Source organism: Dipodomys merriami, unplaced genomic scaffold, assembly GCF_024711535.1.
Source record: "Dipodomys merriami isolate MVZ:Mamm:240054 unplaced genomic scaffold, mDipMer1.0.p SCAF_16, whole genome shotgun sequence".
Lineage (NCBI taxonomy): Eukaryota > Metazoa > Chordata > Mammalia > Rodentia > Heteromyidae > Dipodomys > Dipodomys merriami.
Window position 1 is genome coordinate 3,645,787 of NW_027202937.1, and position 14,556 is coordinate 3,660,342.

A 14,556-nucleotide genomic window follows, 5' to 3' on the forward strand; every position below is an offset into this window, starting at 1 on the left:
CTTGCATGCATGAAGACCTGGTTTGATTCCTCAGTAACACATACACAGAAAAAAATAAAAAATGTGCTGTGGTTCAAGTGGTAGAGTGTTAGCCTTGAGCAAAAAAGAAGCTCAGGGACAGTGCCCAGGCCCAGAGTTCAAGGTCCAGGACTGGCAAAAAAAAAAAAAAAGAGTCCCAGGGACACTATTTCTGGACCCTGAGTTTAAGCTCCAGGACCTACACACACACACACACACACACACACACACACACACACACACACACACACACACACACACACACACACACACACACACACACACACACACACACACACTTATTGGAGGATTGGTTTATTTGGCTCCTTTCAGTTTCAGAGTTTTCAATCCTGACTCCTTGTTTCCATGATTCTGGGTCCACAGTGAAACAGAACATCATTGAAGCAGAAGTATGTGGCAGAGGCTGCTTACTTCATGATGGACAGGAAGCAGAATGAGAGAAGGGATTGGGAAGTAGGTATAACCTTCAAAGGCACATCCCCACTGGCCTGCTTCCTCTAATGAGGCTCTTAGCTCCTATAGTTTTCACCATCACCAAAAATAGCACCAACAGCTGGGGACCAGGCCTTCAGTACAGGAGTCTATGTTTTGAATTCCAGATTCAAACCCTAATATTCCACCTCCAAAGGCTCATGGTCATCTTCTAATGAAAAATGCATTTAGTCCAGCTCAAAAGTCCTCAAACGCTTAACAGTTCCCATATTGTTGAGAAATACAAGCTCAAAGTCTCCTTTGAGACACAAGACAAACTCTTAGCTGTGAGCTCTAATAGAGAAAATTTCATACTTCCAAGACAGACCAAGTCAGAATTAACATTCCTGTTTCAAAAGGGAGGCATAAGAGAATAGCAAGGAAGGACTGGACTAAAGCAAGATTGAATTGAAACCTAGTTGGGCAAACACTAAATCCTGTAGATCTTTGTCCAATATCTAGGCAGGTAAGTCTCATGACATGATTTTCAAGGACCTGAGCATATCGCAGTGGCTTTGCGATTTATAGGCGCCATGGCTTGTCTCAAGATTGTAACACTTGTTGCCTGCTACTTTCCTAGGCAGGCTTTCTACATTTCCAGCATCTCTGATATCCTGGAGTCTCCACTGCAGCTGAGGCTTCATCCATTGCCCTGGAAAGAGTTATCTTCAGTCACTGAAGAATCAATTCACAGAACAGTCTAGTTATGGCATTTTAGGATAATAATTTTGATCCTCAACATTATATGGGTGCCATTATATTCTTGTTACAATTAGCAACACATGGAGACAAACCTGTAAAACAATTTAGAAGCTACCAGCTTTATTCAGTTATTTCCTAGATGTTTTGTGTATTTCGTTTTGCTTTTGTTTTTGTTTTGTGCTGGGTGGGGACTTGAATTCAGATCCTGGGCACTGTCCCTAAACTCTTGCTCAAGGCTAGTGCTCTACTACTTGAAGCATAGCTCCACTTCCAGCTTTTTGGTGGTTAATCAGAGGTAAGAGTCTTGTGAATTTTCTTGTCCAGGATTTTCTTGAACTGGATCCTCAGATCTCAGCCTCCTGAGAAGCCAGGATTACAGGTGTGAGCCACTGATGCCTAGCAGCACCTATATTTTTAGCTCTGCAAATTCTTATACAACATTTAAATAAAGTTCAAACATATAGGTCTATATACTTCTAGTTACCGACATATAGAATGTTGTGTTAGAATTACTTAAACCACAATTATTGTAATTGTAGTTGGTTTAACCACAGTCATAAAGTGGTCATTTAACACTTTTATATGAATAGATACTTGAATGAACTGATTTAGTTTTTTAAGTAGTCAAAAGCTTTACAGATCTTTAGAAAGCACAAGCAATGATCTGTGTGTGTGTGTGTGTGTGTGTGTGTGTGTGTGTGTGTGTGCGTGCGTGTGTGTGTTCTGGTACTGGGGCTTGAACTCAGGGCCTGGGTACTCTCTCTTAGTTTTAGGTTTTTTGGTCAAGGCTTACACTCAACTGCTTGAGCTATGCTTCCAGTTGCAGCTTTTTGCAGGTTAGCTGGAAACAAGAGTCTTGCAGATTTGTTTATCCTGGCTGACTTCCAGTTGGGATTCTGAGATCTCAGGCTCCTAACTAGCTAGGATTACAGGTATGAGCACTGGTACTTGGCAGAAATGTAATTTTTATATTAATCTCATATTTTGTATGTCCACTTGGTGTATGAAAAGTATTAAGCTGGTGTTAGAGTCAACATTTTCCCATGTTTTAACTAACTATTCTACTTTCATATGTTGTCTTTTTTCAACTTGCATGTGTGTGTGTGTGTGTGTGTGTGTGTGTGTGTGTGTGCTTACACAGGTACATGCATCTGGCTTTTTTCAATGTTTGTTTTTAGGGTACAGACTGGCACCTAGGAAAGTTCTTGTTATGGAATTAGGGACATGTGTGGGGATGTCTGCCTCACAAAAAGTTTTGAGTCTCCTCATGTCTTTCATGACATGGATCTCTTGTGAGACGTGACCTCCAACACAACCACAGTGCTTGGTCAAACTATAACATGTACTTGATGAAAATCACTGATTTCCTACGTGGACCACAAAATAACTACTAGCATTCCAGCCCGCTCTGTTTTGCATTTATGTCTTTTGCCCTGAGCCATTCTTTAGTTACTTTACAGCCATTTTGGATGGTAGGAAGGAGAGGAAGACCATACCACCTGCTAAGTGTCAAAGATGCTTATTACAAGGCCCATCTGGCCAATCTTGAGGCTGTGGACTCTCAGACCACCGCTGATGCCACCTCTGACACCCCTGTGACTGGTCTGTTTCTATTTTCTCTCCCTGCCTTCAGTTCTTCCTCTATTAAGACTGCTAATTCTTGTTGTACCCTGAAGATGGCTGAAGATGAACTGGCATTGCCTTTTGCCTCTTGTCTTGTTTGCTCTCAAGAAGTGAGGACAATGGCTATGCACCGAAGACTCACATCAGCTGCCTTTCAGTAACCTAACAATTCGAAATAACATTCCAACAACAAGTAGTAACTGCTCCCACATCAAGCGGGCATCTGCGCTCACAGCAGACAAGACTAGAGCCATGGGACTGGCTCACTGCCACTACAGGGAGGCTGGCAGGAGAGGCAGCTAGCGTCTAAGGCTAGAGAGCTAGCAGGAAAGGTTCCTTAAAGCTAGAGGAGTTCAAAGCTTGGAGCCCAGGAGGAACCGGGCTCTGATTTGAGCATCCTCAGCTGGAGTTTTCAGGGCTGGTTTTCAGGGCCTTATCCAAGCCATTTTGGGGTTAGCTTACTAGCTTAGCATAGCCACTCCTTAGCCACCTTCGCATGTCAAAGTCACCTCTTCAGCATCTTAAGGTTGGGAGGGGGGACTGTATGGACCCTGCCCTCCATCATCAGGTCACCTGGTCACTAGGCCGTCTGACCACAGGTGGAGTCAGCAAGTCCTTCCGACAGGCTGCTGGTGAGCTTGCCTGACCTGCACCACACTCCTGACCCCCAGCTCTGTGGCTGTGAGCAATTGAACCTCCTTTCTCAGTCCTTAACCGCGTCTGTTCATTTGGCATGTAGGAGGCATAGATGGACCTGACAGGTGGAAGGCCAAGAATTGGGGCCCTGGAAAACGTCTTGGTTTCAACAACTTCTCAAAATGTACCCCCGCTGTGTGGTGCGTTTGATTCTTGTCATCCACACCCTGCCCTTTCCCCCCATCCTCAAATTAGGCAGAATGAACTTGGTGGCGGTTCACTTCTGCAGGGACTTTCGGCCGACGCTCCCGCTCGCGACGCATCACCGAAGACAGCGCTAAGATCCCGGGAGGCGTCTGCAGTCTCCACTCGCACGATCCACAGGGTTGAGGGGTGGGCAGAGCGCGCCCACCGGGCCAACACGCACACGCACGCGCGCGCGCGCACACACACACACACACACACGCACGCACAGATTCGGGACTCCACAATCCCGGTCCCTCCCGGGCGACTCTCACTTTTCGGCCCCGCCCACCGCCAGCCTCGGCGTCACGTGGTCTGGGGGAGGGACGTGGGTGGTCTGGCGGCCGCCATCTTGGGGGCGGGGCGCGCGAGGCGCCGGGCGCGCGCTTCAGCTTCGCTCCTTTTGCTCCTCTCGGAGAGGCTCCCTCGGCTGTTCCCAGAGTAGAGCAGTGGAGAGCCCGGGCGAGCGCGCTCCGGGTGTGTGTGTGTGTGTGTGTGTGTATGTGTGTCTGAGTGTGTGTCGAGCGCGTGCGCGTGCCCGCGCGGCGCCGCCTCCGGAGCGCGCTTGGCCGGGCCTCAGAGCTGGCGCGCGGCGGAGGGGAGGAGAAGGGGCTGTTCCCGCGGCGGGGGCGGCGCGCGACGGCCGTGGTGGCGACGGCCGTGGCGCGCTCGGGGCCCGAGTCTGGGGCGTCCCCGGGTCGGAGCTGCCGCTGTGGCGGCTGCTGCCACAGCCATGTACCGCAGCGGCGCCCACTCCTCGGTCTCGTCACACCGGCCTAAAGACAGCGGCGGAGGCGGTCCGCGCTCCGGCCGCGGCTCCGGCGCCGCCTCAGGCCCGGCGCGCCGCCCCTCGCCACCGCCGCCCTCCAGCGCGTCTTCGTCGCGGCCCCCGACTCGCCGGCCCCGCTCGCCCTCTGGGCACCGCAGCCGCCGGGCCTCGCCTTCACCGCCACCGTCGCGGGGTCGCCGCGGGTCCCCGTCCCCGTCCCGGAGCCGCCGGGCCTCCCCGTCCCCGCCACGGGGTCGTCGCGTCTCCCCTTCCCCGCCGCCACCGCGGGGCCGACGACTCTTCCCGCCGGGCCCCGCTAGCTTCCGAGCTAGCGGCCGAGGGGAGTCGCGCTCCGACTTCGCCCGGGACGGCCGCGGAGACCATCCAGGCGACAGCGGCAGCCGGGTAATGGCACCTCTCGCCCGGGGCGCCCTCCGTCCCTCAGCCCCCTCGCCCCACACCGCACTTCCCGCCTCCAGAAACGCGGGCGGCCGGCCCGAGTCCCGGGGTGGAAGCCTCCCGGGGCGCGGAGGCGCTGGAGCCCCAGCTCCCTGGGCCCCGGGCGGGCGGGGGGGGGGCTTCGTGTACACAATAACGGACTTGGGACCCGCTGGGCGCCGGGGCCCGGCCCGGTCCGGGTCGGGAGGGAGCGCCGGGGGTTAGGGTGTGTGCTTTTTGAAGAGGCCGTTTCTTGTTCGGTGCTGGGAGATGTGGGAAAGTTGGCCAGGGCGAGGGGACTTTCTCCCAGCCCAGGTGCCGCCTGGGACTTGGTGGCGAGTTGACGTTTCCTCGGGTTCCTTCCCTCCCACCCCAGCTTAGAAAAACAGCTTGAAAAAGCTGCCTTTGTGGCTATGGAGTTGGGGAAGCTTCCGTCCCGCCGCTTGGACGCCTAAGCTGATAGCGGATCCCATTGGGGCGCATAGCGGGGCTTCGTGATAGCTGCCACCTGCACCTGGCCGAGCCCTTCGCTCCCTATCCTGTCGGGACCCTTCCGGCCCCGGAGTGGAGCAGATGATGTTGTTTCCAAGTTTAATTAACTTGGTCGTGGTGGCACGGCTGTGATCGACTCTGAATTCAACTCACATCTAACTGGTTTCCATGGCCGCGATTTTAAAGCGTTATGTTTTCTTGCTAGAGGAACAGCAGTAATGTCTTAACCGAGAAATTTAATGTGTGGTTGAAGACTTGCCCAACGTGAAAAACGTTGGGTTCCCAGCACCGCATTTAAAAACAAAACAAAACAGCCGGGCATTGGTGGCTCAACAGGTTGAGATCTGAGGATCTCAGTTCAAAACCAGCTATGGCAGGGAAGTCTGTGACAGAGCTGAAAGTGGAGCTGTGGCTTAAGTGGCCGAGCACTAGCTTTGAACACAAAAGCTCAGGGAGGGCTGGGATTGTAGCTTAGTGGTAGAGTGCTTGCCCAGCATGCACAAAGCACTGGGTTCGATTCCTCAGTACCACATAAGCAGAAGTGGTGCTGTGGCTTAAGTGGTAGAGTGCCAGCCTTGAGCACAAAGAAGCTCGGGGACAGTGCTCAGGCCCTGAGTTCAAGCCCCAGGACTGGGAGGGGCTTCTCAGCTCAAGGACAGCAACCAGTCCCAGAGTTCAAGCCTCCGGATCTACACACAAGCACGTGCGCATGTGCACCTACCCATCCACATTCATACACATTGACTTCTCTGATCACCACCACTCTCATAGAGCACCCACCCAGAGGTTGTTTTGGGGGTTTTATTTTAGTTCAATCTTTTTGTTGTTTGTTTCTGTTTGTTTTCTGTATTAGGATTTTCTACCACTTGGGCCAAATCTGCAGCCTGGCTTTTTGCCGATTATTTTTGGAAATAGAGACTCTCACTTTTCAGCCTCCACCATTCAGATCTCAGCTTTCTGTAGACTGAGGATTAAAAGCTTGAAACTGGTACCCAGATTGTTCTGTTTTCTTTTGTTTTGTTTTTTTGACAGTCGTGAGGCTTGAACTCTGGGCCTGGGTGCTGTCCCTCAGCTCTTCAGCTTGAGGCAAACACTCTACCACTTGAGCCACAGCGCCACTTCCTGTTTCAGTTTTCTTGAGTAGCTCACTTGGATTTAAGTACTCTGGTCATAGGTGAACCAACTTGTTACTTTGTTAAATTTTAAAGCCCTGTTAGTCTTAGTGTCAATCACTAAGGAAGAAGCAAGAACAGAATATTAGTTACCATAATCTCTGTTCTTTCCAGTGTACAATTTGCTCCAGACTTCTCTGTCTCAACAAATAGTATTATCCAGTGGTTCAAATCAGAAGTTGTCATCTGCCTTCTCTTATCAGATTAAACTCTTCTGCCTAAAATAAACTCTTCTGCGTAACCATTAGCTATACTCCTGATTATGTCCCTGAAACTATCTTCCCGTGGTCACACAGATGCAATCTCTGTTACCTACTCCCCAATAGTTGCATTTTACTCCTTTACATTTCACTCTTCTTTTTTGTGCCAGTCCTGGGCCTTGAACTCAGGGCTTAGGGCTCTTCCTGAGTTTTTTTGCTCAAGGTGCTCTACCACTTAAGCCACAGCTTTTTTGGTGATTGATTGGAGGTAAGAGTTTCATGGACTTTCCTGCTTGGACTGGCTTTGAACCATGATCCTCAGAATTCAGCCTCCTAAGTAGCTATGATTACAAGCATGAGCTACCAGTACCCAGCTTACATTCCACTCTTACTATTCTGCATTTTTTTTGGGGGGGGGTCCGGTCGTGGGGCCTGAACTCTGGGCTTGGGCGCTGTCCTTCAGCTCTTCAGCTCAAGGCTAGCACTCTACCACTTGAGCCACAACACCACTTCTGGCTTTTTTCTTATGTGGTGCTGGGGAATTGAACCCAGGGCCTCATGCATGCAAGGATAGCGCTCTACCACTGAGCCACCTTCCCAGCCCATGAGAAACTTTTCTTTGTCGTTCATGGATTCAAGGGCTTGAACTTGGGTCCTGGTTGTCTCTGAGATCTTTTTGCTCAAGGATAGCACTCTGCCACTTGCAGCCACAGCTTTACTTCCATTTTCTGGTGGTTAACTGGAGATAAGAGTCCAACATGGGCTGGCTTTGAACCACGATCCTCAGATCTCAGCCTCCTAAGTAGCTAGGATTACAATCATGAGCCACTGGCACCCAGATCTGAGAAACTCCTCTCCAATTACTAGCAAAAAGCTAGAAGTAGAGATGTGGTTCAAGTGGTAAGGTCCTAGCCTTGAGTGAAAAAGCCAAGTTAGAGCTTGAGGACCTGAGTCCAAGCCCACTTCTGGCACACACAAAACTTCTAGCAAGGTATTTAATAATGCATATAAAATGTGCCGGGCGCCGGTGGCTCACGCCTGTAATCCTAGCTACTCAGGAGGCTGAGATCTGAGGATCACGGTTCAAAGTGCCTGGGCAAGGAAAGTCCGTGAGACTCTTACCTCCAATAAACCACTAGAAAACTGGAAGTGTGCTGTGGCTCAAGTGGTAGAGCGCTGGCCTTGAGCTGAAGAGCTGAGGGACAGCGCCCAGGCCCAGAGTTCAAGCCCTAGGACCAAAAACAAAAAACAAACCCACCAAAATAAATATTAAATGTGATTATTTGCTAAACAAATCAGAGAAGGGAGTTAATAGGATAGCTAAGAAAGTGACTTGAAGAGAGTGAGGGGGTGAGTAGTGCAAACATCTGGAAGAAAATTATAGTCAGATCACATCTTTTTCTTGGTTAATACTCTGTTGTACTTTTTTTTTTAATTGTGAAAATACCATACAGAGGGGTTACAATTACATGAGCAAGGTAATTAATACATTGCTTATCAAGCATTGTTGCCTCCTTTGTTTCCCCTTATCATCTCTTCCCATCTTCCCTCCCCACCCCTCCCCCCTCCTCCATCCCATCCCAAGCCCATCCCCCAACCCCTCCTCCCCCTCCCACCAAAGTTGTAAAGTTTGTTTTTCGACATAACATCTTGTACATCTCATCTCTTGTACTTAAGAATAAATATGTTTCTTACCTATGGTTTCTACCTATTCTGCCACTTTGCTGCAGCCATATTGGCCTCTTTTTTTGTTATCCAGAACATAACAGTTTTATGACTTCCTTCTGCCTGAAACAGCCTTCTATTTTTTTTTTTTTTTGTCAGTTGTGGGCCTTGAACTCTGGGCCTGCGCACTGTTCCTTAGCTCTTTAGCTCAAAGCAAGTACTCTACCACTTGAGCCACAGTGCTACTTCCCATTTTCTGATGGTTAGTTGGAGATAGGAGTCTCATGGACTTTCCTTGCTTGGGCTGGCTTTGAACCTTAGTCCTCAGATCTCAGCCTCCTGAGTAGCTAGAATTACATACGTGAGTCACCAGCACCCAGCTAAATATGTTTTTTAAGGGACAGTGAATTTTTTTTTTTTTTTGGACAGTCCTGGGGCTTGAACTCCCTGGATTCAATTGAAGCCCTGGGTTCAGTTCCTTAGTACCACATAAACAGAAAATACTGGAAGTGGTGCTGTGGCTCTCAAGTGGAAGAGTGCTAGCCTTGAGCAAAAGCTCAAGGACAGTGTCCAAGCCCTGAGTTCAAACCCCAGTGACAGTCTTAGAAAAGTATTCTCTCCATTCTGAAGTAACTCCTTTCCCCCAGTCTTTCATGGTATCACATTTGTTTAGGTAATGGTATAATATTTAATGACTATAGAATATCACTATTAAAAAAAGTTTATCTGGGCTTACCTCCTTCACTAGAAATGTATAGATTCTGAAACAGGAATTTAATTCACTTTTCTGTTTCCATTCCCAGCAAGAAGGAGAGGTCTGTGTATTAGAAGATAGGATATAAAAGCTTTATCTCTTACAAAAATTATTACAGTTATTATTTTTGTGTCAGTGCTGGTGCTTAAACTCAGGATCTTAGCACTATCCCTTAGCTTTTTTTTTAAAATCAAGTCTAGCACTCTACCACTTGAGCCATAGCTGCATTTCTGGCTTTTTTGAGAGTCTTACAGACTTTTCTGCCCAGGCTTGCTTTGAACTTTGATCATCAGATCTCAGCCTCCTGAATTGCTAGAATTATAGTGTGAGCTACTGGTATCTGGCAAAACTGATTTTTTTCTTTGTTTGGGTGCTGATTCTGGAGCTTGAACTCAGGGTTTGGGCACTGTCTATGAGCTGCTACTGCTACTGCTTTTTCCCCCCTGGTCCTGGGGCCTGAACTTTTGGCCTGGATGCTGTCTCGGAGCTGCTTTTGCTCAAGGCTAGTGCTCTACCACTTGAGCCATAGCACCACTTTCAGCTTTTTTTTTTTTTTTGGTCGGTCTTGGGGCTTGAACTCTGGGCTTGGGCCCTGTCCCTCAGCTCTTCAGCTCAAGGTGAGTGGTCTACTGCTTGAGCCACAGCACCACTTCTGGTTTTCTAGTGGATTATTGGCGATAAGAGTCTCATGGACTTTTCTTGCCCGGGCTGACTTTGAACCGTGATCTCAGCCTCCTGAGTAGCTAGGATTACAGTTGTGAGCCACTGGAGCCCGGCCTTTTTTTTTTTTTTTTTTTTTTTTTTAATGTGATACTGAGGAATTGAACCCAGGGCTTTTGTGCATGTGAGGCAAGCACTCTACCACTAAGCCACATTCCCAGCCTTGAGCTTTTGATCAAAGCTAGCACTCATTCACTTGAGGCACAGCACCATTTCAGGCTGTTTCTTTCTTTCTTTCCTTTTTTTTTTTTTTTTGGGTCCGGTCGTGGGGCCTGAACTCTGGGCCTGGGCGCTGTCTCTCAGCTCAAGGCTAGCACTCTACCACTTGAGCCACAGCGCCACTTCTGGCTTTTTTCTTTTCTTTTTTTTTTTTTTTTTGGTTCCAGTCATGGGGCCTGAACTCTGGGTCTAGGCGCTGTCCCTCAGCTCAGCTCTTCAGCTCAAGGCTAGCGCTCTACCACTTGAGCCACAGCGCCACTTCCGGCTTTTTTTTCTTATGTGGTGCTAGAATCGAACCCAGGGCCTCATGCATGCAAGGCAAGCGCTCTACCACTGAGCCATCTTCCCAGCCCCTGGCTTTTTTCTTATGTGGTGCTGAGGAATTGAACCCAGGACCTCGAGCATGCAAGGCAAGTGCTCTACCACTGAGCCACCTTCCCAGCCCCTTCAGGCTGTTTCTAAGTTTGTTGGAAATAAGAGTCTCTTGGTGGGCAGAGAATGTGGCTTAGTGGTAGAGTGCTTGCCTAGGATGCATAAGACCCTGGGTTCAAATCCTTGGTATCACCAAAAGAAAAAGTAAAAATAATTAAAAAGAAGAAAAAGTGTCATGGGCTTTCCTGCCCAGGTTGGCTTTCAATTTGATCCTCAGATCTCAGCCTTCTGAGTAGTGGGGATTATAGGCATAAACCACCAGCATCCAACTGACTTTTTTTTTAAATTGCCTTATTGAATCACAACTTACAAGTAAGAACATTTTAGATATGTGATTATCTTGACTATAATGACTACCATATAATCTTTATTTTTTGAATCTTTGTAGAGACGCTCTCCTAGTCTTCGTTCTGACTCTTCTTTGGAACAGAGCTTAAGGATCACTGTTGGCAATGACCATTTCTGTGTTAGCACACCGGAACGGCGACGGCTTAGCGATCGGCTGGGCTCACCAGTGGATAATCTGGAAGACATGGACAGGTAGGTTTCAGCAAGGGCAGGCCATACTACACTGGTAACTGGGAAGGCAGAAATGTTTTAGATTTCTAAATAATGTACTTAAAAGGATGGCTTTACTATTGAAAGTTATTGACTATGTCTATGTGGAAAAGGCTTTCTCATGTAAACAAACTTACTTTCTTTTTTGTTTTTCTCTTTTTTTTTGGTGCTTGTCCTGGGGATTAACCTGAGGACTTAGGCTTTCTTGAACTGTTTCATTAAAAGCTAGTGCTCTACCACTTGAGCCACAGCTTCATTAACAGCTTTTTTGGTGGGTTAATTGGAAATAAGAGTCTCATGGACTTTCTTGCCTAGGCCAGCTTTGAACCACAGTTCTCAGATTTCAGCTTCCCGAGTAGCTAGGATTACTGGCCTGAGCCACCAGCCCGGCTACCAAACAGGTTCTTAATGAATTATGAAATAAGTGATTGGAGGAAAACACTTTTAAAAGGCCAGCTTGGAACAAATAGAGGCCAAGAGGATATAATCAACAGTCTCTAAATTAAACATAGTTGAAACAGCATGAACCTTAACATACTGGACTGGAAAGTGTAAAGGAAAGTTCTGGACAAAATAGGAATTTGTGCAGGGAATTGAAGGCATAGCTCAAGTATTTGCCTAGTGAGTGCCAGATACTGAGTTAAAACTCCATTACTTAAAAAAAAAAAAAAGCCTAATGTGATCATTAGAAAAGTACTTGAGTGGGGCTGGGAAGGTGGCTCAGTGGTAGAGTGCTTGGGTTCGATTCCTCAGCACCACATAAGAAAAAAAAAACTGGAAGTGGTGCTGTGGCTCAAGTGGTAGAACGCTAGCCTTGAGCTGAAGAGCTGAAGGACAGCGCCCAGGCCCAGAGTTCAGGCCCCAGGACTGGACCCAAAAAAAGTACTTGAGCTACAACCCTCTAGTCCTTTTATTTATTTATTTATATTTTATTTTTAAATTTTTCTATTGGTAAGCCGGGCGCTGGTGGCTCACGCCTGTAATCCTAGCTACTCAGGAGGCTGAGATCTGAGGATCGCGGTTCAAAGCCAGCCTGGGCAGGAGAGACCGTGAGACTCCTATCTCCAATAAACCACCAGAAAACCGGAAGTGGCGCTGTAGCTCAAGTGGTAGAGTGCTCGCCTTGAGCTGAAGAGCTGAGGGACAGCGCCCAGGCCCAGAGTTCAAGCCCCACGGCCTACCAAAAAAAAAAATTTTTTTTTCTATTGGTCATAGGGCTTGAACTTAAGGGGTTAGGGGCTCTGAGCTTTTTCGCTCAAGTGTAGCATTCCATCACTTCGAGTCACAGAGCCACTTACAGTTTTCTGGTAGTTAATTGGAGATAAGAGTCTCTCAGACATTCCTGCCTGGGCTAGTTTTGAACCACAATCCTCAGATTTTAGCCTCCTGAGTAGCTAGGATTATTGAGCCACTGGTACCCAGCTTTATTTATTTATTTTTATTTTGAGATATAATCTTACTACCTTTATCTTAGCTGGTCTGTCCCTCTTTATCTTCTTGCCTCTATATCTCAGGTGGCTAGGATTACAAGCATGGGTTGTCACTATGGTCAATATTTTTTTCCACGGTAGCAGCATTTGAACTCATGTTTTGTTTTGTGTGTATATGTGTGTTTGTGTTTAGTTGTGACCTGGGAATGTGGCTAAGTGGTAGAGTGCTTGCCTAACGTGCATGAAACTCTGGGTTTAATTCCTTGGTACCACATAAACAGAAAAAGCCAGAAGTGATGCTGTGGCTCAAGTGGTAGAGTGCTAGCCTTGAGCAAAACAAGCTCAGGGACAGTCCTCAGACCCTGAGTTCAAGCCCCAGGACTGGTCTGAGGAACCTTCAGACTGCGGTCCAGAGTGGTTGTACTATATGTTCCTACCAGCAGTGCAATAGGGTTTCTTTTTTCTCAAGTTGCCACCAACCATTTGTTGTTTGAATTCACAATGGTGGCCAATCTAATGGGGGTGAGATGGAATCTCAGAGTTGTTTTGATTTGCATTTTCTCTAGAAGCAGGGACAATGAGCATTTCCTCATGTGTTTCTTTGCCATTCTTACCTCTTCTTTTGAGAATTCTCTCCTTAGCGCTTTTGCCCATTTAATAATTGGTTTATTAGCTTTGGGAGGGGTTAGTTCTTGAGCTCCTTGAATATTTTGGATGTTAGGCCTTTGTCTGATATATTGCTGGTAAAGAACTTCTCCCAGTCTGTTGGCTGTCTTTCTAGTTTAGTAACTATGTTAGTAGCTGTGCAGAAACTTTTTAGTTTGATATAATCCCATTTGTCAAATCTCTCTTATCTGCTGTGCCTCTGGGACTCTTCAAAAAGTTTCTGCCTAGGTGAGTGCTGGTGGCTCACAACTGTAATCACAGCTACTAAGGAGGCTGAGATCTGAGGATCACAGTTCAAAGCTAGCCTGGGCATGAAAGTCCATGAGACTCATCTCCAGTAAACTCCAGAAAACTGGAAGTGGCTCTGTGGCTCAAGTGGTTGAGTACTAGCCTTGAGCTGAAGACCTAAGGGACAACACCAGGCCTAGAGTTCAAACCCCATGATAAAAAAAAAAAAAAAAAGGTTTCTGCCTATGAATTTTTTCTCCTACTCCCCTCTTGCAGTAATCTCTAAATTTCAGATCTGACATTGAGGTCTTTGATCTACTTTGAGTTGGTATTTGTACATGGTAACAACCAGAGATCCACTTTTAGCTTTCTTTGTTTGTTTTTGGGTCTGGTCATGGCCCTGAACTCTGGGCCTGGGCGCTCTACCACTTGAGCCACAGGGCCACTTCCGGCTTTTTTTTTCTTTTTTGCTTATGTGGTGCTGGGGAATCGAACCCAGGGCTTCATGCATGCAAGGCAAGCACTCTACCACTGAGCCACCTTCCCAGCCCGCCACTTTTAGCTTTCTGCATATGGATACCTAGTTTTCCTAATAACAATTATTGAAGAGGCTTTTTTTTTTCCCCACTGTGTATCTGGCTTCCTTATCAAATATCAGATAACTGTAAGTATATGGTTTTATTTCCAGGTCTTCTAGTCTATTCCATTGATCTTGGGGTCTATTTTTGTGCCAATACCAAGCTGTTTTTGTTATTATAGCTCTATAGTAGAGCTTGAGGTCTGAGATTGTGATACCACCAACAGTACTTTTTTTTTTTTTTTGCATAGAATTGCTTTGGTTATTTGTGGTCTTGTTGGCTCCATATGAATTTTTAGATTGTTTTTTTCTACCTTGATAAAGAACTTCGTTGGGATTTTGATGGGGATTACATTAGATTTGTAGCCCTTTTTTGGCATTATGGCCATGTTTTGAACTTAGGGTCTTTTACATACTCAGTTTGCTTACTCAGCTGGCATTCTACATATTCAGCCATGCCTCCAGCCTGGCTTTTTGACAGTTATTTTAGAGATGGCTTCTCTTAGACTTTTCTACCCAAGC

General features: G+C 47.2%; 1 protein-coding gene across 2 annotated transcripts in view; it reads left to right on the top strand.

Annotated features, from left to right (window-relative positions):
• Positions 1-4,346: 4,346 nt before the first annotated feature.
• Znf318 (zinc finger protein 318) overlaps positions 4,347-14,556 on the top strand; it is a 60,793-nt gene continuing 50,583 nt past the window's right edge. Inside the window, exons 1-2 of one of the 2 annotated variants that reach the window (XM_070023684.1) lie at positions 4,347-4,888; positions 10,964-11,115. In XM_070023684.1, the coding sequence (XP_069879785.1) occupies positions 4,448-4,888; positions 10,964-11,115 (593 nt within the window). In that variant the 5' untranslated portion in view covers positions 4,347-4,447. The remainder of the gene's footprint in view (positions 4,889-10,963; positions 11,116-14,556) is intronic. The other variant, XM_070023683.1, reaches the window with a different exon arrangement.